Source organism: Pelophylax lessonae, assembly GCF_965119305.1.
Source record: "Pelophylax lessonae genome assembly, chromosome: 7".
NCBI lineage: Eukaryota > Metazoa > Chordata > Amphibia > Anura > Ranidae > Pelophylax > Pelophylax lessonae.
In genome coordinates, this window is record NC_138774.1 from 115,492,693 (window position 1) to 115,518,048 (window position 25,356).

Sequence of the window (25,356 nt, forward strand, 5' to 3'; positions counted from 1 at the left end):
TGTGGAGTGGTCACTCAGGAGTCTCAACATCTCATTTTTGTAATAACTCCCACTGAGTACCACCAGACCCCCCCCTTTATCTGCCGGACGTATAACGATATCACTCCTTTTTTCCAGAGATGCAATACCTCTTTTGATACACAATGGGTCATACGCTTTTTTATACTTCAATTTATCAAGGTCACTACACACCATGTGTTTAAACACATCTAGGTGCTTAGTGTCCTGTCCAGGCGGATTGAAGGTTGATTTATTTTTTAGGGAGGAATGGTGGTATGTAGAGGAGGCGGAGTTGCGGGTAACAGGATTAGACAAGAAATATTTTTTAATGCTTAATTGTCTAGTAAATTTCTGTATATTAACATAAGTTTGAAATTTGTTCAAATTCCTGATAGGAGCAAATTTTAGCCCCTTATCCAAGACTTTGAGTTCGTCCTCCGTGAGGGGAACTCCACTCAAGTTATATATTCCTGTACCTATCGTGGCCTCTGCCTTTTTGGTTCGTCGTCCTCCTCGACATCCTCTCTGTTTTTTCTTTTTCCCACACTCTGATTGGCGTTTTCTAGTTGGTATTGGTTCCCCCTCCAATTGTAATTCTGGATTGGGGTTCTTGGGGCTGGGGACTGGAATTGGGTCCGTGGTCCCCTCCATGGGGACCTCCCTTCCTCTAAAAAATATTGTTGGTCAGCATCCTCAATATCACGGAGGGGGGTAAACCTATTCTGTGAAGGTATTTCTGAATAAGGTCTATACTGGGCATAATTTCCCTGTTGGGGTCTGCCTTTTCCTCTCCCTCTTCCTCTCCCTCTGCTTTTTCCTCTCCCTCTCCCTTTTACCACCTGCCAACCCTCACCTCCATTGTTGACAAATCTCTGAGGATAGTTATTATTGGAAGGGGGAGGGTTAAAGGAACTCTTTCTCCCTCTTCCACCTCCTTTCTTATTGTAATTATTCCAATTGTTTCTGGGGGTGTGCTGGTCATGGGGAGCTGGTATAGGGACATAATAAGTTTTCTTATTAGGAACTGTCTCTAATACCCCACTATTACTAGTGCCTTGGGAAGGTTCACTTATTTCCACTTGTGGAGACTCTTGGCTTATATGGAACGATAGTTGCCATTTATATATATCCTTTCCATTAAAATCTGCCAAATCTCGCTGAAATTTATTTTTCTTTTTTTCCTGTACTTCTCTATCCCATTTTTCCATTTTTAGTTTCAAGTCATTTGTTAATTGAGTTAAGTCTGGGTGGTCTTTAACCAACTCCACTTTATCTTTAATATCTTTTATTTGGGTTTCTAATGTGGTCATTTTTTTCTTTTTCCGATTTAATAAAAATACTAAGAGCTCTAAACCCTTATTGGTAAAGAAATCCTCCCAATCTTTTAGGGACTCGTTATCCAATAGACCATCGTTAGGAGGGACATCCCACCTTAAACTACGTGGAATTAGCTTAGCGGCGATGTAGTGTTCAAAGGACACTATGTCCCACCATACTTTAATTTTCTTTTCAAACAAAAAGCCCAGCTTTCTAAATAAATATGAAAGATCCCCCGGATCTTTAGATATGGTTGGTTTGTTTGAAAAGATCTCGTTAATTTTAATTTCCCGTTTTTCTAAATATTGGAAAATCTCCATAATTCTGCTGCTGAATCACATAGATTGAAAACTAGTATAATATGTGTGTAGAAGATTCAGCGCTGAATAAATTAACTTGCAATGAGACCAGCAGCTAACACTCAAGGGCAATCCAACTCCTTCAATGAAATAAATAATAAATAGTGTAGCGCAGTCTATGATAGATTATTGGGATTCAATCATTGGATAAAACACTTTAAACCAATAATAAATATATTAAATATATTAAAACATGTCTAAAAAGGAGATAGTCCATATAAGAGGCGATAACAGTCGGTAGAGGTAAAAAGTCCACTTGTGATATGGTGAAATAATAACAGGTGTGACTCTGGTGCTCAAATCCCTCCACCAAGCAATATCTGCCTCTCACCTCCAAAACATGACCCTGCAGGGCCAGAAAGCATAAACAATCTCCACAGGTAACCAACTCGTGTTGCTCCGATACAGGCAAGACCAAGACTCCAGCACTTGTCAGCACAAATAAGGATATCGCTGCAGCAGGTACAACTCACACTCGATTCCAAGTTTCCCAAGATATATAAATAAAAGAGGGGGAGATCTAGTGCTCTCTGTTGTAATGCTGAAAGCTTTAATTCACTCAAAACATATTGCACTTACATTGTATCCGAGCATAATAGGCATAGTAGTTGCAGAGTGTGCAGCGTGCTGGATGGTGCCTGGTTACTTCCTGGTTAACAGCCGTAGGACCGATTGACCAATCCCCCGTACGCGTTACGTCAGGTGGGCGTAGACTTCTTCAGCGGGGATGGTGATAGGTCGAAGGTCCGGCTTTTTATATTATCCCTAAGCTCCGCCCACTATGTCACTTCCGGCGTTTCACCATCGCCATGGAGACAGAGTGTCTCCTGAGACAGAGAGATAGAGGGGCGGGCTAAAAGTAATGATATTCATTCGGCCGTGTTTACAATTACATTTGTCACTAAGGAGACATACATATATCTCGGAGATCGGCCGAAGGATCACTTATAACAGCAGACTAATATTGTATGTCTTTCTTTACAGGAAGAACCATTTAGAAACTGCTCAAAGTTTTTTAATATTATTAAAAAACGAACTTATACTCAATCATTGATTTGTACTGTGTTGATCTTATAGGTCGTACGGCTATATTAGCAACCAGACACCAGATGGCAGCACTTTTGCTCACTTACATAGGGAACAGTGTTAAATACAATAATATACATAAAACACATTATAACCACATAAAAACATATAAAATCGTACATAAACCCCAATAAAATAGTATAAAATTTACTAAATAAGTATTTAAAATTTAAATATCATAAAAAGAAAAAACAATGACCATAAAAAATTATCTGTCTGAAATAAAACAATTCAGATCAAAGTCGACATTCAATCCTAGGGGCGTTAAGACTTTAGCCTCATAAATCCAAAAGGATTCGCGACGACTTAATTGTCTGATGAAATTACCACCCCTCCAATGGTAGCTTACTTTTTCAATCCCCCAGAATTTTAAGGTGCTTGGATTTTTATGATGATAATTTTTAAAGTGCCTAGATACACTGTGGGTAATAAGCCCCTTCCGTATGTTGTTGACATGTTCCCCAACACGTACGTGTAGAGCCCGCGAGGTGCGTCCAATGTATTGTAACCCACAGTCACACTCTAACATGTAAACCACACCTTGTGTGGCACATGTTATTAAATTTTTTATCAAATAGCTTTTTTGTGTGACCGTGGATACAAATTCCTTGCGTTTTTTGATATTTTTCCTGCAACTTTTACAAGTAGCACACTTCCCGCACGCATAAAAACCTGCCAGGAAAGGGAATATACCATTGCTCTTCACCTGGGGTGGATCAACTACTCCCGGGGCAACTTTGTCTCTGAGGGATGGAGCTTTCCTGTAAACAAATTTGGGCTGCTCTGATAAGACAGGGCCCAATACCCTATCCTCTCTCAGAATGGCCCAATGCTTACGGATGATTTTTTCAACTTTTTTATGTTGGATATTATAATCTAAGACCATTCGGAATTGCGTATCCACTTCTCTAGATCTGGAATTATCCAAAAGGCGATCCCGACTTGTGTTTTTAACCCATTCAAGCTCATTTTTCACATTTGTTTTATCGTATCCCTTTTCTAAAAACCTTCCTGTTAAAACCTCTGACTGTGTAATAAAATCCTCCTCAGTGGTACAGTTACGCCTTAAGCGTGTAAACTGTCCACGAGGGATATTACACAGCCACTGTCTGTGATGGCAACTGTCAAGGGGGATAAAAGAATTTCTGTCTGTGGGTTTAAAATAATTACGGGTTTTAAAAACACCATCTGCTTTGTACACTTCCAAGTCTAAAAAAATTATACTCTCATATTGCAAATTCCATGTAAGAACAATATTCTTTTCATTGTTGTTTAATTTGTTCATAAACGCTTCCAAACTCACCATGACCCCCGCCATACCATGAATAAATCATCGATATAGCGACGGTAACATATGAGCTGTGGGGGCAAATCTTCAAACACAGTTTCTTCCTCCCAGTGGGCCATAAATAGGTTGGCCACACTGGGAGCAAACTTAGCCCCCATCGCAACTCCTTTGACTTGCAAATAAAAACTATGGTTGTACCAAAAATAGTTCTTCTCAAGACAAAACTTTAAGCTCCTCTGAAGAAACCTAATTTGCTTTCTAGGTAACTGTGAATGAGATAGACCCCATTTAACCGCACTCAGTGCATCCGAGTGGTCAATAATGGTGTACAATGATCCAACATCCGCTGTAATCATTATACATTCAGTGGAGCTTGGTATTGTATTAAGTATTTGTATAATATGTTTAGTGTCTTTAAGGAATGATTTGGTTTTTTGTACAACCGGCTGGAGGAAAAAATCTATGTATTGACCCAACCTGGCCGTGATGGAATCAATCCCATTAACTATGGGGCGGCCAGGTGGGTTTTCCAGCTGTTTGTGTATTTTTGGCAGAAAGTATATTATAGGCCTCCTACAAAATAAGGGGTCTAGATACTGGGCCTCTTTATGAGTGAGGACTCCACTCCGTTCGCCTTTAGTAGTTAGACCATGTAGTTCTTCTTTGAACTCTAACATGGGGTCTTTAGACAAGATCTGATATGTGGAGTGGTCACTCAGGAGTCTCAACATCTCATTTTTGTAATAACTCCCACTGAGTACCACCAGACCCCCCCCTTTATCTGCCGGACGTATAACGATATCACTCCTTTTTTCCAGAGATGCAATACCTCTTTTGATACACAATGGGTCATACGCTTTTTTATACTTCAATTTATCAAGGTCACTACACACCATGTGTTTAAACACATCTAGGTGCTTAGTGTCCTGTCCAGGCGGATTGAAGGTTGATTTATTTTTTAGGGAGGAATGGTGGTATGTAGAGGAGGCGGAGTTGCGGGTAACAGGATTAGACAAGAAATATTTTTTAATGCTTAATTGTCTAGTAAATTTCTGTATATTAACATAAGTTTGAAATTTGTTCAAATTCCTGATAGGAGCAAATTTTAGCCCCTTATCCAAGACTTTGAGTTCGTCCTCCGTGATACAAATTCCTTGCGTTTTTTGATATTTTTCCTGCAACTTTTACAAGTAGCACACTTCCCGCACGCATAAAAACCTGCCAGGAAAGGGAATATACCATTGCTCTTCACCTGGGGTGGATCAACTACTCCCGGGGCAGAGTAGATCTTGTCTAAAGACCCCATGTTAGAGTTCAAAGAAGAACTACATGGTCTAACTACTAAAGGCGAACGGAGTGGAGTCCTCACTCATAAAGAGGCCCAGTATCTAGACCCCTTATTTTGTAGGAGGCCTATAATATACTTTCTGCCAAAAATACACAAACAGCTGGAAAACCCACCTGGCCGCCCCATAGTTAATGGGATTGATTCCATCACGGCCAGGTTGGGTCAATACATAGATTTTTTCCTCCAGCCGGTTGTACAAAAAACCAAATCATTCCTTAAAGACACTAAACATATTATACAAATACTTAATACAATACCAAGCTCCACTGAATGTATAATGATTACAGCGGATGTTGGATCATTGTACACCATTATTGACCACTCGGATGCACTGAGTGCGGTTAAATGGGGTCTATCTCATTCACAGTTACCTAGAAAGCAAATTAGGTTTCTTCAGAGGAGCTTAAAGTTTTGTCTTGAGAAGAACTATTTTTGGTACAACCATAGTTTTTATTTGCAAGTCAAAGGAGTTGCGATGGGGGCTAAGTTTGCTCCCAGTGTGGCCAACCTATTTATGGCCCACTGGGAGGAAGAAACTGTGTTTGAAGATTTGCCCCCACAGCTCATATGTTACCGTCGCTATATCGATGATTTATTCATGGTATGGCGGGGGGACATGGTGAGTTTGGAAGCGTTTATGAACAAATTAAACAACAATGAAAAGAATATTGTTCTTACATGGAATTTGCAATATGAGAGTATAATTTTTTTAGACTTGGAAGTGTACAAAGCAGATGGTGTTTTTAAAACCCGTAATTATTTTAAACCCACAGACAGAAATTCTTTTATCCCCCTTGACAGTTGCCATCACAGACAGTGGCTGTGTAATATCCCTCGTGGACAGTTTACACGCTTAAGGCGTAACTGTACCACTGAGGAGGATTTTATTACACAGTCAGAGGTTTTAACAGGAAGGTTTTTAGAAAAGGGATACGATAAAACAAATGTGAAAAATGAGCTTGAATGGGTTAAAAACACAAGTCGGGATCGCCTTTTGGATAATTCCAGATCTAGAGAAGTGGATACGCAATTCCGAATGGTCTTAGATTATAATATCCAACATAAAAAAGTTGAAAAAATCATCCGTAAGCATTGGGCCATTCTGAGAGAGGATAGGGTATTGGGCCCTGTCTTATCAGAGCAGCCCAAATTTGTTTACAGGAAAGCTCCATCCCTCAGAGACAAAGTTGCCCCGGGAGTAGTTGATCCACCCCAGGTGAAGAGCAATGGTATATTCCCTTTCCTGGCAGGTTTTTATGCGTGCGGGAAGTGTGCTACTTGTAAAAGTTGCAGGAAAAATATCAAAAAACGCAAGGAATTTGTATCCACGGTCACACAAAAAAGCTATTTGATAAAAAATTTAATAACATGTGCCACACAAGGTGTGGTTTACATGTTAGAGTGTGACTGTGGGTTACAATACATTGGACGCACCTCGCGGGCTCTACACGTACGTGTTGGGGAACATGTCAACAACATACGGAAGGGGCTTATTACCCACAGTGTATCTAGGCACTTTAAAAATTATCATCATAAAAATCCAAGCACCTTAAAATTCTGGGGGATTGAAAAAGTAAGCTACCATTGGAGGGGTGGTAATTTCATCAGACAATTAAGTCGTCGCGAATCCTTTTGGATTTATGAGGCTAAAGTCTTAACGCCCCTAGGATTGAATGTCGACTTTGATCTGAATTGTTTTATTTCAGACAGATAATTTTTTATGGTCATTGTTTTTTCTTTTTATGATATTTAAATTTTAAATACTTATTTAGTAAATTTTATACTATTTTATTGGGGTTTATGTACGATTTTATATGTTTTTATGTGGTTATAATGTGTTTTATGTATATTATTGTATTTAACACTGTTCCCTATGTAAGTGAGCAAAAGTGCTGCCATCTGGTGTCTGGTTGCTAATATAGCCGTACGACCTATAAGATCAACACAGTACAAATCAATGATTGAGTATAAGTTCGTTTTTTAATAATATTAAAAAACTTTGAGCAGTTTCTAAATGGTTCTTCCTGTAAAGAAAGACATACAATATTAGTCTGCTGTTATAAGTGATCCTTCGGCCGATCTCCGAGATATATGTATGTCTCCTTAGTGACAAATGTAATTGTAAACACGGCCGAATGAATATCATTACTTTTAGCCCGCCCCTCTATCTCTCTGTCTCAGGAGACACTCTGTCTCCATGGCGATGGTGAAACGCCGGAAGTGACATAGTGGGCGGAGCTTAGGGATAATATAAAAAGCCGGACCTTCGACCTATCACCATCCCCGCTGAAGAAGTCTACGCCCACCTGACGTAACGCGTACGGGGGATTGGTCAATCGGTCCTACGGCTGTTAACCAGGAAGTAACCAGGCACCATCCAGCACGCTGCACACTCTGCAACTACTATGCCTATTATGCTCGGATACAATGTAAGTGCAATATGTTTTGAGTGAATTAAAGCTTTCAGCATTACAACAGAGAGCACTAGATCTCCCCCTCTTTTATTTATATATCTTGGGAAACTTGGAATCGAGTGTGAGTTGTACCTGCTGCAGCGATATCCTTATTTGTGCTGACAAGTGCTGGAGTCTTGGTCTTGCCTGTATCGGAGCAACACGAGTTGGTTACCTGTGGAGATTGTTTATGCTTTCTGGCCCTGCAGGGTCATGTTTTGGAGGTGAGAGGCAGATATTGCTTGGTGGAGGGATTTGAGCACCAGAGTCACACCTGTTATTATTTCACCATATCACAAGTGGACTTTTTACCTCTACCGACTGTTATCGCCTCTTATATGGACTATCTCCTTTTTAGACATGTTTTAATATATTTAATATATTTATTATTGGTTTAAAGTGTTTTATCCAATGATTGAATCCCAATAATCTATCATAGACTGCGCTACACTATTTATTATTTATTTCATTGAAGGAGTTGGATTGCCCTTGAGTGTTAGCTGCTGGTCTCATTGCAAGTTAATTTATTCAGCGCTGAATCTTCTACACACATATTATACTAGTTTTCAATCTATGTGATTCAGCAGCAGAATTATGGAGATTTTCCAATATTTAGAAAAACGGGAAATTAAAATTAACGAGATCTTTTCAAACAAACCAACCATATCTAAAGATCCGGGGGATCTTTCATATTTATTTAGAAAGCTGGGCTTTTTGTTTGAAAAGAAAATTAAAGTATGGTGGGACATAGTGTCCTTTGAACACTACATCGCCGCTAAGCTAATTCCACGTAGTTTAAGGTGGGATGTCCCTCCTAACGATGGTCTATTGGATAACGAGTCCCTAAAAGATTGGGAGGATTTCTTTACCAATAAGGGTTTAGAGCTCTTAGTATTTTTATTAAATCGGAAAAAGAAAAAAATGACCACATTAGAAACCCAAATAAAAGATATTAAAGATAAAGTGGAGTTGGTTAAAGACCACCCAGACTTAACTCAATTAACAAATGACTTGAAACTAAAAATGGAAAAATGGGATAGAGAAGTACAGGAAAAAAAGAAAAATAAATTTCAGCGAGATTTGGCAGATTTTAATGGAAAGGATATATATAAATGGCAACTATCGTTCCATATAAGCCAAGAGTCTCCACAAGTGGAAATAAGTGAACCTTCCCAAGGCACTAGTAATAGTGGGGTATTAGAGACAGTTCCTAATAAGAAAACTTATTATGTCCCTATACCAGCTCCCCATGACCAGCACACCCCCAGAAACAATTGGAATAATTACAATAAGAAAGGAGGTGGAAGAGGGAGAAAGAGTTCCTTTAACCCTCCCCCTTCCAATAATAACTATCCTCAGAGATTTGTCAACAATGGAGGTGAGGGTTGGCAGGTGGTAAAAGGGAGAGGGAGAGGAAAAAGCAGAGGGAGAGGAAGAGGGAGAGGAAAAGGCAGACCCCAACAGGGAAATTATGCCCAGTATAGACCTTATTCAGAAATACCTTCACAGAATAGGTTTACCCCCCTCCGTGATATTGAGGATGCTGACCAACAATATTTTTTAGAGGAAGGGAGGTCCCCATGGAGGGGACCACGGACCCAATTCCAGTCCCCAGCCCCAAGAACCCCAATCCAGAATTACAATTGGAGGGGGAACCAATACCAACTAGAAAACGCCAATCAGAGTGTGGGAAAAAGAAAAAACAGAGAGGATGTCGAGGAGGACGACGAACCAAAAAGGCAGAGGCCACGATAGGTACAGGAATATATAACTTGAGTGGAGTTCCCCTCACGGAGGACGAACTCAAAGTCTTGGATAAGGGGCTAAAATTTGCTCCTATCAGGAATTTGAACAAATTTCAAACTTATGTTAATATACAGAAATTTACTAGACAATTAAGCATTAAAAAATATTTCTTGTCTAATCCTGTTACCCGCAACTCCGCCTCCTCTACATACCACCATTCCTCCCTAAAAAATAAATCAACCTTCAATCCGCCTGGACAGGACACTAAGCACCTAGATGTGTTTAAACACATGGTGTGTAGTGACCTTGATAAATTGAAGTATAAAAAAGCGTATGACCCATTGTGTATCAAAAGAGGTATTGCATCTCTGGAAAAAAGGAGTGATATCGTTATACGTCCGGCAGATAAAGGGGGGGGTCTGGTGGTACTCAGTGGGAGTTATTACAAAAATGAGATGTTGAGACTCCTGAGTGACCACTCCACATATCAGATCTTGTCTAAAGACCCCATGTTAGAGTTCAAAGAAGAACTACATGGTCTAACTACTAAAGGCGAACGGAGTGGAGTCCTCACTCATAAAGAGGCCCAGTATCTAGACCCCTTATTTTGTAGGAGGCCTATAATATACTTTCTGCCAAAAATACACAAACAGCTGGAAAACCCACCTGGCCGCCCCATAGTTAATGGGATTGATTCCATCACGGCCAGGTTGGGTCAATACATAGATTTTTTCCTCCAGCCGGTTGTACAAAAAACCAAATCATTCCTTAAAGACACTAAACATATTATACAAATACTTAATACAATACCAAGCTCCACTGAATGTATAATGATTACAGCGGATGTTGGATCATTGTACACCATTATTGACCACTCGGATGCACTGAGTGCGGTTAAATGGGGTCTATCTCATTCACAGTTACCTAGAAAGCAAATTAGGTTTCTTCAGAGGAGCTTAAAGTTTTGTCTTGAGAAGAACTATTTTTGGTACAACCATAGTTTTTATTTGCAAGTCAAAGGAGTTGCGATGGGGGCTAAGTTTGCTCCCAGTGTGGCCAACCTATTTATGGCCCACTGGGAGGAAGAAACTGTGTTTGAAGATTTGCCCCCACAGCTCATATGTTACCGTCGCTATATCGATGATTTATTCATGGTATGGCGGGGGGACATGGTGAGTTTGGAAGCGTTTATGAACAAATTAAACAACAATGAAAAGAATATTGTTCTTACATGGAATTTGCAATATGAGAGTATAATTTTTTTAGACTTGGAAGTGTACAAAGCAGATGGTGTTTTTAAAACCCGTAATTATTTTAAACCCACAGACAGAAATTCTTTTATCCCCCTTGACAGTTGCCATCACAGACAGTGGCTGTGTAATATCCCTCGTGGACAGTTTACACGCTTAAGGCGTAACTGTACCACTGAGGAGGATTTTATTACACAGTCAGAGGTTTTAACAGGAAGGTTTTTAGAAAAGGGATACGATAAAACAAATGTGAAAAATGAGCTTGAATGGGTTAAAAACACAAGTCGGGATCGCCTTTTGGATAATTCCAGATCTAGAGAAGTGGATACGCAATTCCGAATGGTCTTAGATTATAATATCCAACATAAAAAAGTTGAAAAAATCATCCGTAAGCATTGGGCCATTCTGAGAGAGGATAGGGTATTGGGCCCTGTCTTATCAGAGCAGCCCAAATTTGTTTACAGGAAAGCTCCATCCCTCAGAGACAAAGTTGCCCCGGGAGTAGTTGATCCACCCCAGGTGAAGAGCAATGGTATATTCCCTTTCCTGGCAGGTTTTTATGCGTGCGGGAAGTGTGCTACTTGTAAAAGTTGCAGGAAAAATATCAAAAAACGCAAGGAATTTGTATCCACGGTCACACAAAAAAGCTATTTGATAAAAAATTTAATAACATGTGCCACACAAGGTGTGGTTTACATGTTAGAGTGTGACTGTGGGTTACAATACATTGGACGCACCTCGCGGGCTCTACACGTACGTGTTGGGGAACATGTCAACAACATACGGAAGGGGCTTATTACCCACAGTGTATCTAGGCACTTTAAAAATTATCATCATAAAAATCCAAGCACCTTAAAATTCTGGGGGATTGAAAAAGTAAGCTACCATTGGAGGGGTGGTAATTTCATCAGACAATTAAGTCGTCGCGAATCCTTTTGGATTTATGAGGCTAAAGTCTTAACGCCCCTAGGATTGAATGTCGACTTTGATCTGAATTGTTTTATTTCAGACAGATAATTTTTTATGGTCATTGTTTTTTCTTTTTATGATATTTAAATTTTAAATACTTATTTAGTAAATTTTATACTATTTTATTGGGGTTTATGTACGATTTTATATGTTTTTATGTGGTTATAATGTGTTTTATGTATATTATTGTATTTAACACTGTTCCCTATGTAAGTGAGCAAAAGTGCTGCCATCTGGTGTCTGGTTGCTAATATAGCCGTACGACCTATAAGATCAACACAGTACAAATCAATGATTGAGTATAAGTTCGTTTTTTAATAATATTAAAAAACTTTGAGCAGTTTCTAAATGGTTCTTCCTGTAAAGAAAGACATACAATATTAGTCTGCTGTTATAAGTGATCCTTCGGCCGATCTCCGAGATATATGTATGTCTCCTTAGTGACAAATGTAATTGTAAACACGGCCGAATGAATATCATTACTTTTAGCCCGCCCCTCTATCTCTCTGTCTCAGGAGACACTCTGTCTCCATGGCGATGGTGAAACGCCGGAAGTGACATAGTGGGCGGAGCTTAGGGATAATATAAAAAGCCGGACCTTCGACCTATCACCATCCCCGCTGAAGAAGTCTACGCCCACCTGACGTAACGCGTACGGGGGATTGGTCAATCGGTCCTACGGCTGTTAACCAGGAAGTAACCAGGCACCATCCAGCACGCTGCACACTCTGCAACTACTATGCCTATTATGCTCGGATACAATGTAAGTGCAATATGTTTTGAGTGAATTAAAGCTTTCAGCATTACAACAGAGAGCATTAGATCTCCCCCTCTTTTATTTATATATCTTGGGAAACTTGGAATCGAGTGTGAGTTGTACCTGCTGCAGCGATATCCTTATTTGTGCTGACAAGTGCTGGAGTCTTGGTCTTGCCTGTATCGGAGCAACACGAGTTGGTTACCTGTGGAGATTGTTTATGCTTTCTGGCCCTGCAGGGTCATGTTTTGGAGGTGAGAGGCAGATATTGCTTGGTGGAGGGATTTGAGCACCAGAGTCACACCTGTTATTATTTCACCATATCACAAGTGGACTTTTTACCTCTACCGACTGTTATCGCCTCTTATATGGACTATCTCCTTTTTAGACATGTTTTAATATATTTAATATATTTATTACATTATGAGATGCCTTTTTTGTCCATATACCCTGTGATGAGAGTCCCCATTGGTCAGACCCAGTGAGGCGGAGGAGGAAATATAGGATCGTGCAGTAATCCATTTGTTGGTGTTTCTGACCCCTGTAGGGGTTCAGTCTTCTGGTGAGTGCGGATTTGAGGGGGGAGCATGAGTGGATTCACCTCCTGTTTTCATCACCAAGAGACTAACACTGCACTTTGAAGCTTTTTGCACTAATCACTTTATAATCTTTATAAGGACTTATGAATTTATTGATTATAAGATTGATTTATGGATTAATTTGACTAATTGCTTATTGCATCTGTAGCAGGATTCCCAGTCGTTTTTCTGGATATGGGTCACCGGGTGCAACAAAAGTACCTTTGTGCATGGTTCTCTAAATGTGAGCACTAAGACAATGACCAGTCCAGTATCTTTAGGTTTTTATATTTATTGAGAACTTGGATAGGAGAAGGGATGAGTGGGATACTCCTTTGGCTCAACTATGCACAAATTAAAGGTGACAACTGGAAAAATGCCTGTTGTCGCTGACTTGATGCTGGCTTGATGCTGGTTAATGAAACATAGAAACATAGAATGTGTCGGCAGATAAGAACCATTTGGCCCATCTAGTCTGCCCAATATATCTGAATCCTATGAATAGTCCCTGGCCCTATCTTATATGAAGGATAGCCTTATGCCTATCCCATGCATGTTTAAACTCCTTCACTGTATTTGCAGCTACCACTTCTGCAGGAAGGTTATTCCATGCATCCACTACTCTCTCAGTAAAGTAATACTTCCTCATATTACTTTTAAACCTTTGCCCCTCTAATTTAAAACTGTGTCCTCTTGTGGTAGTTTTTCTTCTTTTAAATATGCTCTCCTCCTTTACCGAGTTGATTCCCTTTATGTATTTAAAAGTTTCTATCATATCCCCTCTGTCTCTTCTTTCTTCCAAGCTATACATGTTAAGGTCCTTTAACCTTTCCTGGTAAGTTTTTTCCTGCAATCCATGTACTAGTTTAGTAGCTCTTCTCTGAACTCTCTCTAGAGTATCTATATCCTTCTGGAGATATGGCCTCCAGTACTGCGCACAATACTCCAAGTGAGGTCTCACCAGTGTTCTGTACAGCGGCATAAGCACTTCTCTCTTTCTACTGCTTATACCTCTCCCTATACATCCAAGCATTCTGCTGGCATTTCATGCTGCTCTATTACATTGTCTTCCCACCTTTAAGTCTTCTGAAATAATTACTCCTAAATCCTTTTCCTCAGATACTGAGGTCAGGACTGTGTCAAATATTCTATATTCTGCCCTTGGGTTTTTACGCCCCAGGTGCATTAGCTTGCACTTATCCACATTAAATTTCAGTTGCCAGAGTTCTGACCATTCTTCTAGTTTTCCTAAATCCTTTTCCATTTGGCGTTTCCCTCCAGGAACATCAACCCTGTTACATATCTTTGTGTCATCAGCAAAAAGACAAACCTTACCATCGAGGCCTTTTGCAATATCACTTATGAAGATATTAAACAAAATTGGTCCCAGTACAGATCCCTGAGGTACCCCACTGGTAACATGACCTTGTTCTGAATGTTCTCCATTGACTACAACCCTCTGTTGTCTGTCACTCAGCCACTGCCTAATCCACTCAACAATATGGGAGTCCATGCTCAATGACTGCAGTTTATTGATAAGTCTTCTATGTGGGACAGTGTCAAAAGCCTTACTAAAATCTAGATATGCAATGTCTACTGCACCTCCACCGTCTATTATTTTGGTCACCCAGTCAAAAAAATCTATAAGATTTGTTTGACATGATCTCCCTGAAGTAAACCCTTGTTGTTTTTCATCTTGCAATCCATGGGATTTAAGATGTTCCACAATCCTATCCTTTAATAGGGTTTCCATTAATTTGCCTACTATTGATGTCAGACTCACTGGTCTATAGTTGCTCGATTCCTCCCTACTACCTTTCTTGTGAATGGGCACGACATTTGCCAATTTCCAATCTTCCGGGACGACTCCTGTTACTAATGATTGGTTAAATAAATCTGTTAATGGTTTTGCCAGCTCACCACTAAGCTCTTTTAATAATTTTGGGTGTATCTCATGAGGACCCTGTGACTTATTTGTCTTCACTTTAGACAGCAATCTTAGAACGTCTTCCTCTGTAAAGACACATGCATCAAACGATTCATTAGTCATCCTTTCAAGTGAAGGTCCTTCTTCTTTTTCTTCTGTAATGTAAAAACTGAACAGAAGTATTCATTAAGGCAGTCGGCTAGCCCTTTATTCTCTTCTACATACCTTCCGTCCTTTGTTTTTAATTTAGTTATTCCTTGTTTTAATTTCCTTTTTTCATTTATATATCTGAAGAATGTCTTATCCCCCTTTTTCATAGACTGAGCTAGTTTTTCTTCTGCCTGCGCTTTAGAAGTTCTTATAACTTGCTTGGCCTCTTTCTGCCTAATCTTGTAGATTTCCTTATCTTCATTGCTCTGGGTTTTTTCATAATTACAATGCCGGTTAACGTTGGTTAACGCTGACCTGCTGCCTGTTACACCTGAACTGACTTCTGATCACCTCCTTGTGACTCAAAGTCCTTTTGAAGCTCCCTTTAGCACTCCTTGCTGAGGTAGCTATTTTATGCACTGCTGATCACTTGTACGCATCAGGGCCCGCACCGGCACCCTCTTTCACACACTTATCTTCAGGGCTTAGACTCTGGCACTCCCTTTCCAAGCCTTCTCTACTGGTTAGCTGGTTTACCGGATCCCTCTGACCTTCTGTAGTGGTCCCCTCTCCTAGGCAGACCCCTGGGCAGTTTACAGTACTCACGACACTGCTTTCCTGGAATCCTCTGCCCAGCAGCTCCACTCGGTCCACAGCACTCTGGATCCTTCTCTGCAGCACAGCTCAACCTTCTTTCCTCTAGGCCGACTGCCCAGGACACTTTCCTCACGCTGACAAGAGGAGAGACAGCCGTCACCCTCCTCCTGGGACTCTGCTTCCCGCCAAAGATGCTGCGTCATGTGTTCCCCTCAGACTTATACCCTCTCCCAGGGTACTTTTCAGCAGATTCTGCCCTCTGGGATAGATACAAGCCCTGGTGTGCTATTGGTTAGGTTTCTTCCACTGTCCAATAGGAACCCCCCCATTGGACACAGTGGGGAGACTCCCCAAACTCAACAGACACCCTGGAAACACATGACAGCCTGACTGAAAAATTAGGCCCCACTGATAAGCAGACAGGGCCTCCCTTATGATTTTCCTAGCACCTGCCTAGGAGGGTGCTACACACCTTTTTGCACATTTATGCACGTAGAGCACTTTTTGTATTACTGTACTGTTTTTATGATACAGCATGTTTGAGTATTCTAGATTTCTGGATCACTATTAGATGAACATTTTTGTTTTTTTTTTTTCCATGTTTGCACTTTATTATTAACGTTTTCATATGAGGTTTGTGTAAAGGGATAGTATTTTCTATATAATTTTTTTTTTTCACTTGTACATTTTTTTGACATTCTTTTGGTATCTTTCCCCATGAGGATTGCACACACTATATAGGCAGCGCCACCTATACCTCTTCCCCAAATGTATTAATATCCCATTGTACCTTGCTGCATGCAAGCTGTGATTCCTGTACTCACACCGCAACCTCAAACTCCTCCTCCAAGCACCTCTGTAGCTCAGAAGGCAGGCTTTGTGAGATGAGTGACACAGCAGAGCCTACTTAAAAGGGCATAGTGATTACATGTCACAGAGTTCAAGGAAGTAAATGTAAAAGGAGGAGAAGGATAGAAATAATTGAAATATAATGGGAGAAAGATTTTTAATTTTGACCATAGGTACACTTTAAGACTTTTATTAGGTGGTCAATTTGTTTGTTTCTGTTTGTGAATTAAGCATTATAAGAAGAAAATCTTCATAAGATCAAAAAATAAATGGAGTTCAAATCCCTCAGTTGTGTTATTGATTGTGTGACCATTTTATTGTTCTCATAATGATAATATATATTTTTGTATTTGATTTTGCAGTATGTCTTTAAGACCCAGAAGCCGAATTCTCCTCATGGCAAAGCACTGCATGAAATTCTGGCTACAGCAATGATCATGGTGCTGAAACAGTCTGCAGATTTCCTGGCTATTAATAAGCTGTTGAAGGTATTAAAATAACATTCATTGTAGGAGAGATCAGCTGACTTCAGGGTGACACGCTGGGGCTATACCAGACAATACAAAGAGTACAGCTGAAGCAACACTACCATGCAAATGCACTTCTGATAAAGTGCAGCTCCTTATTTAAAACTATATTAGAATCCAAACTGGGGCATACAGTATATATTTAGCAATAAATAATCGAAGAGCAGGCATACCTTGAAAGTAGCCCCATCCTTCTTATAGGGACAGCAACACATCAGAAGATCAGACTTGCTCAATGCAGCTGAAGACCCCCAGCCTGTGTCTGCACCAGATGAATCAGAAGTTGGCAGCCACTCAAGTTTAAGCTCATTTCTAGTTACAATCTTTTTCAGCACCCAACCCTTCCCTTGTCATAGTAGTATAGGCTTCTACTCTGCTTATCAGTCCTTCAAGGATCATTTTTCTGGCCAGTGAGCTCATCAGTTTCTGGTTGAGATTGCTTGTGGTTCCTGCCAACGGGCATAGGGTTCTGCAGCATACCCTAAATCCCATCCCCATGTAGCAAGAGTGCCTGCAGAACTACAATTCCCATGAGTCTTCAGCCGGTCTAGTGTAATGGTTTCCATCCTCATTCCTCAAGTACCCCCAACAGGTCATGCTTTCAGTATTTTCATCACTTCCCATCAATATCAATGGTTTGGTATTCATGACAGCTGTTATATGTAAGGGAATTCCCCCAAAACCTGGTCTGTGGGAGTGCTTGAGGACTGGGAATCACTGCTCTAGTGAATAAAGATTTTAAATACCTTAATACTCAAATAGACCCCCACATTTTTCCTGCTGGCATACCTCTCCATATGTGACAAACCTTATACTTCTGCTGTGTCCTTTTCAACTTTCAGTATGCATGGCCCCTTAGTAGCAATTAAAAAGGTGCACTGAGCTGAAGCTGAGACACAGGCATTGGCTATGGAAAGGGATGTGTGGAGCTTAGCAGGCATAATAAATGCTAATTTAAATAAACAAGCTCAAAAATTCAGGCACCACTGGTGTCTTTACATCACTAAAATGGAAATGAAACCTCTAATAGCTGTTAGGTTGACTTGTCTCTATGCTGTAATAGATCAGGTAGAGGTGACTGGCATAAGAGCACCCAAACTGGGGCATATATGACCGTTGTATGGTGATGAGTTAACTGAATGAAAGCTTCTTATTTACCTTTGATGCAGCAACATTCCAGAAATACAGGCTTGCTCCAGGCAGCTGAATATCCCCAGCAAGTGTCTGCACCTAATTTTGATGCAGTCTATATTGATTGATTATATTGATAAAGAGTTTATGCTAATTATTATTATTCTACAGGATTTATAATAATTAAAAAAACAAAAAAACACATAAATTCATAACGTTACAAAAATGAAAAAAATAAATTAACCATAAACCATTATACTTTTGCTATTAATGAATTGCGTGAATCAGTGAATTCATGTCTGGTAGCTGGATGTTTTCTTGCTGCATGTAATACAGATACATAACCACTAGAGGGAACCCTGTCACTGTAACAGGCATAGTACAGCAGCATTTAATATACAGAATAATTATCCACATGCAGCGAAAGATCCACAAAAGATTAGATCATGGCTGTATAGAACAGTCAGGACAATAGACAGATGACTGCATTCCTAATGGGGTATTCTATTTTGGTGAGAGACTGAAAACTTACTGCACTGAGGAAGTTCTAACATTCCTTCCAGCTCTGAACAGTTGTTACAGGCATTGAAAGGATAACTGTATCTCATATTAAGATCACACTCTGCATCAGAAGTTATACCGTATTCCTAATACCACACCATAATTCTGCTACTTTAAGGTATTCTCTTTCAGCTGTCTGGCAAGCCTTATAGCCATTGGCCTGCTCTTTACCTAAAACACGGAGACAAAGGGCTTTTATGGTACTGAATACCAAGCACGAAACATTTAAAGATTTTTATACCATACAAGAACTTGCCACATCTATTGTAAGTGGCCCACTGTCCTCGTTATCTACTGGAATATGCAGAAGTTAGAGTGGGGACACCACATGGTGTAGGAACATCAAAACTCAAAGGGGTGGAGGAACAAAGCAAGGATCTCTGGATTGCAGATCTTGCTGCTGGTGTCCCCAAGTGACATAAGAAGGCAACAGATGATACCTACCAAACCTCAAATTTTGGTTTAATGTCATTATCAGGTTAACAAAACCTTCAAAATCCTTGTACAAGTTCAAAAACAAATCTTGAAAACCCAAGAATGTATTTGAAATCACTAACTATTGGGAACTATTGATTTGCCTGTTGATGATTTAAAATACTTTCAACTTCAGTTGTACTATGCCAATAATGTGTCCATTGTGAAAATATTTTGATTAACACCTAAAATAAGCTAATTCTTAAGAGCCCATTGTAGCTGTATACCCATTTAATTCCTTTTTATTGCAGTATTCCTGGTTTTTCTTTGAAGCACTGGCAAAAGCCATGGCACTGTACCTTATAGAAGAGAACAAGATCAAGGTAACCTGATATTAGTTTTTTGCTGCATAATGCTGCACCATATCTGGAATATATATGAGTTTAAATTGCATCATCGATTGTTTGTTTTGAAAAGAGTGGGCAAGGGTATAGAACAGGCATCACTAAATGGTGGACCGCAGTCCGGATCTGGACTGAGTCACTGCCCCATCTGGACCCACAGTTGCTCCATTTCAGAGCTAGTTCTGTCCCCCAGCCTCCATCACTTTCATTATCATTATAACAGCAGAGCAGAGAGCGGGAGGCAGGCGAGATTGAGAACGAGATTTGCACAGTACCAGTGGATGGAGGGCGGGAGCAGCCAAGATAACTTTGCAGATTAACTAGCAGGAAATTGGTTGCAAGGACACAGCGGTCCTAACATCCAGTCACTAACTCATTAATATGCAATTCTAACTTCGGCAGCCACCACTCCTGCCCTCTATGCAGTGCCACTGTGCCTCCCACTGTCAATCTCTCCTGCCTCCCGCTCTCCGCTCTGTGTACCTGTTAGGTAGCAGGGTGAGGGGGCAGAGGACCTGGCACTAAAGGATGGGGGAGAGGGGGATGCTTGATGTGAATGTACAGAGAGCTCTACTTTGGGAAGGGGGGTTGATGTAAAGGGGCAGAGCACACTACTGTGTATGTGGGGGGGGGGGGGGGGGTGGGGTGGTGATGTGAAGGGGCAGAGATCTCTACTGTATGTGTGTGTGGGGTGGTGATTTAAAGGGGCAGTTACTATTTACTATTTTTAATAAATGTTTAATGGAGGTGTCACACAATGCTTGTGTGCTTTCTGTTCTATAGTATTACAATTTTAAGCATTAAAATGAGGCAATTACTAAAAGAAGATAATAAATGAATCTACGTTCCCTGGGCTTCATTTATAACGTACTGCAGCACAGTGGTGTGAATAGGCCCAGAGGTTTAGGATTAAGTGTTAGGAGGCTGGGAGTGTGATGGGACACTCTTGCACAGACATCCTGGGCCACCGCCTGGCTAAGACTTTACTTCTTTTATGACTACCTTAAAGGACCCCCTTAATCTGTTGGTCTTCTGTGCAGTAGCATTGGAAACACAACTAACATGCTCCTATTTCTAAATGTAATAGGTATTCCCTGACCAGGGATTCTGGATGTGCTACAAGAGAGGTTAAGTTGCATGCTAATTGCCTTTTCTTTTATTGCAGGTACCACGACCGCAGAGGTTTCCTGACTCATACCAAAATGTCTTACATTCTCTGCTGCTGTCCATAATACCACATGTCACCATACGGTACGGGGAAATACAGGAGGAGTCTAGGAATGTTAACATCAGCTTGGCCCATTTCATAAAGGTAAAATTTTATAGATTGGTGCAGGGCAGGAGGTGGGGTTATCAAGGCAAACACAATCAGAAGTTTAGGAAATTGGCAACACATTTGTGACCTGTGCTTTGGCTTGTGACTTCTGCTCCATCACAACTGGGGGCTCATTAAACAGTTCTGCAGACATAGGCATGATAGTGTGCACATCATGTTCCCCTCTTTAGGCAAACACAGTCTGGAACCAGGTGATCAGGGGAATGTTTCCACCCAAGACAGCTACTGTATATATGAAAATGCGTGCTGGTGTGTACGTTTTGTTAACAGCTAAGAAAACGACATACTTCTGCCCATGTGACCAGTTTTAAAGTACATTTCTACCCAATGTGTTTTGTTTTGACTTAAGTAATAAATGATAAGAACCCCATTGATTTTTTGTAGCTGTTTGTGTCCTGTAGAGGAATTTTCTATGCGCTTCTCATCTTGGAAACACAACAGGATGTGAGAAGAAATCTCTCCAAAATGAGGGAAAATCCCCTATAAGGCCCCTTGGCCACGGGGCCATCTGTGAGCAGTGTATGCCTCTGGGCTCTCCCAGGAACCTCATCCCTAAACACACAGGGCCCTAAACATTGGTAACCTTCAGTACAAAGTTCAGCCCTGTCCAGCCACAGCTTCCCTTAGACTTTGACAGGCTGTCTATAGCGGGGCTCAACATTGTACCTGTCCCTCCCTGGTGTACCAAAATGCTAGAAGAATAGCCATGCAGATAGACAGCCCCATGAGCAAAGGGTCCTTAGACAGCAGTCGCCAGTAGAGGTGTCCCCATTGGAAGGTTTTCCCTCATCACCTGTTCCAGTAACCAATGCAACATTTTCCCTTCACATTCTGTCCCAAAAAAAAAATGGTCACCAGATCAATCGGAGTGGGTATATCTCCCCATCTGGGACACAAACAAAAAAGAAAACTGACAGAAGTAGTAAAAACAGAGTCCCACTGCTCACATGTGAGTCGGCAAGGCTGTAATCGGAGTAATGTGATCCTTAGGGTGGGGTGCACTACCTGTCACTGCTGCAGAGATCAGCTATAGATGAGAAAATCTGATGGCTGCACAACCATACTATGCAATTGGGCTTTATTCAAACATCATAAAAGCAACAAGATGAGCATACAGGCAGGGAAGGAACATGTTGGTTGACGCGTTTCGTACGATAAACGTGCTTTGTCAAAACCACATCACGTGGATGGTGTGCAGCCATCCAATGTTCTCGTCTATACCTGACAGAAGTAGTAACTGTTTCCTGTTCTAGGCAAAATTAGGGAAAAAGGTTTTAGCTAAATAAACATTTAATTTGTAAGCTGGCCATACATTATATCATTATACTGTTTTGTATTTAGGTCCTTATCCCTTGAACGATAAAATGCACACAGACTGTAAACCTAATTTAGGACACGTGTGGCCTCTCTTTCTCAGCTTTTCATAACTGAGCAAGTCTGACATAGAAACAGTGGGGTGGATTTACTAAAGGCAAATAGGCTGTGGACTGTAAAAGTGCAGTTGCACTCGTTGAGCTTAGTAAATGTGGTAAAGCACTGCTGATTTCCATTATCCAATCTTGTGCAGGCAAAAATACTTTTTTTTTTTAATTTCCCTTGCACCTGATTGGGTATCCTTTACAAAGTGAAGCTTTATCACATTTACATTTACTAAGGAAAATGACTGCAACTGCACTTGCAAAGTGAATAGTATATTCGCCTTTAGCAAATCCACACTAGTGTCTTTGTTCCCATGGTTTGGCAGGAGCTAAAGTGGATGTAATCATGATAATATTTAGCCAATTTTTCAATGGTCGTTTTAATCCCTTTTTCACACTTGTGAGACCTAAGAGTCGTGCAATTTTACAGCAATTTTACTGCGATTTTGCTGCAATTTCGACTGGACTTGAAGCAATGCCTATGTCTTTGGACCTCAAAACGCATTAAAATCGTCCCAAAGTAGTGCAGGGACTACTTTGAAGTCATTGCGACCTGAAGTTGTACAGATATAAAAGGTACTCATTGGAACTTATGGAGTACGACTTGTCATGCGACTTTGCAGTCCCAAATCTCAGGACAATTCACACAAGTGTGAAAGGGGCCTTAAAGACACACCATTAAAGTTTTTCTTTGAGATAAACATTTTAGATGTCCTAAATTAGTTATTTTTTTATCATAATATATAACAAATGAAATATTTAACAAATTCAATATTATTTTAGAGGTGTCTCACATTGATGGACCGAGGGTTCGTCTTCAAAATCATCAATGACTACATGTCTGGATTCAGTCTTAAAGACCCAAAGGTAAATGAAATATAGATAAAACTCTCAGTATTATGCACCTAGCAGCCCCCTTGATGCCCTCTGCTGCAATCCGCCACAATACACAGCTCCAGAGTGAGTGTCCATCTTAACCACTTAAGCCCCGGAAGATTTTACCCCCTTCCTGACCAGGGGGTATTTTGCGATTCGGCACTGCGTGACTTTAACGGACAATTGCGCGGTCGTGCGATGCTGTACCTAAACGAATTTGGCGTCCTTTTTTTCCCACAAACAGAGCTTTCTTTTGGTGGTATTTGATCACCTGTGCGATTTTTTGATCATGCGCTATAAAAAAATAAACAGCGTACATTTTGCAAAAATAACAATATTTTTCACTTTTTTTTATATGAAATTCCCCCCCAAAAAAATGTAAAAATCAAAATTTTTTTACATTTTCGGCCAATTTGTTTTATGCTACCTATGTTTGGTAAAAAAAAAATCGCAAAAAGCGTATTTTGATTGGTTTGCGTAAAAGTTATCGCGTTTACTAACAAAGGGAAAGATTTTTGTCATTTTTGTTGTTTTGTTTTTTTAACGCGTAATGGCGGCGATCTGCGATTTTTTTTGTGGTACTGCGACATTGCGGCGGACAGATCGGACCCTTGACTGACATTTTTGACACTTTTGGGGTTACCAGTGACATTACTGCAGTAATCAGTGCTATACATATGCACTGTTACTGTAAAAATACATTGGTAGTGAAGGGGTTAACTTTATTTGAGAGGGAGGGGCTGTGTGTGTCCTTAGGGGCGTGCTTTCTACTGTGATTGGCTGTGGCTTGAGCTGTAAGGACACTGATCAACGGATCTACATAGTAGATCCGTGTGATCAGTGTTTTTACACCGAGGAGAATGACAGGCAGCTTGTTTACACAAGCTGCCTGACTTTCTCCCTCTCCCCCACCGATCGCAGAGTGGCCGGCGGACATCGGGTCCGCCGGTCACACGCGCGGGGGGGTCCGTGACCACGCGGGAGCGCGCCTCCGGGGGCGCGCGCTCGCTCCCTAGACCCTCACAAGCAAGCGACGTAGCCCTACGTCAGTTTGCCTGTGAGGGGCTGACCGCCGACGTAGATAGTCGTGCGGCGGTTGGCAAGTGGTTAATTTTTGCAATGGCAATCTCTCATTGGTCAGCACAGCCACGTTACTCTGCTGATCAATGAAATGCGCATCTGAGGCTTCTTCTTCTGGTAAGGAAAAAAAAGCACTGGTCAGCGAAGTGACGTGGTCATGCTGACCAATGAGAGCTTTCTATTGCGGGTATTGTGATGGAAACTCATTCATGGGCTGTGTATTATAGTGTACAGACCACTACACTGGCAGTATGGTGCATTAAGTCTGCTATGTGCAGTGGTGTGCAGGATATTTGGAGTTAGTTCACCTTTTAATTTTTAATGAAAAGATAAAGTTACCCTTCAAAGGAAAGATTATTTCTCAATATATGTGCAGAATATTTTATTTAAAAAAAGCTATATTGAACTAAGTTCATAATTGTACTTGTATTTAAAATATTTTTTATTGCACTTGGGTGGGGGTTTTCAACAATGATTATAGTATGCAGACATGGGGTTGATTTGCTAAAAGCAAATAGACTGTGCACTTTTGCAAGTGCATTTTCTCCATAGCTTAGTAAATGAGGGAAAGTTCTGCTGACTTCCATCATACGATCATGTGCAAGAAAAAAAATGCTGTTTTTTTTTTGTTTTCCTTGCATGTGATTGGGTATTCTTTGCAAAGTGAAGCTCTGGAGCATGTGCCCTTGCAGAGTGCAACAGCACTTGAAAAGTGCACAGTCTATTTGCGTTTTGTAAATCAACCCCAATATCTCAAAATCAGCACCTGAAGTGTGCAAGTTTGCCGTTATGCTTGCCATACATGGATTGAACTTTGTCCAATTCCTGCTGATTTGAGGCCAAATTCCAAGCCGTAGGTGGCCCCGTCAGCACCACCCAGCTCGACAGACTTCAGTCTGAAAATCCCAGTAGCTGGGCGGACAATTCTCGATCAA

The 25,356-nt window shown here is 40.7% G+C and overlaps 1 protein-coding gene across 2 annotated transcripts in view; it reads left to right on the top strand.

The window, feature by feature from the left end:
- The window catches only part of DOCK11 (dedicator of cytokinesis 11), a 537,932-nt gene that overhangs the window by 162,455 nt on the left and 350,121 nt on the right, over positions 1 to 25,356 (top strand). For both annotated transcript variants that reach the window (XM_082263555.1, XM_082263556.1), the window contains exons 26-29: positions 17,037 to 17,162; positions 19,619 to 19,690; positions 20,877 to 21,023; positions 23,249 to 23,332. In XM_082263555.1, coding sequence (XP_082119681.1) covers positions 17,037 to 17,162; positions 19,619 to 19,690; positions 20,877 to 21,023; positions 23,249 to 23,332 — 429 coding nt within the window. The remainder of the gene's footprint in view (positions 1 to 17,036; positions 17,163 to 19,618; positions 19,691 to 20,876; positions 21,024 to 23,248; positions 23,333 to 25,356) is intronic.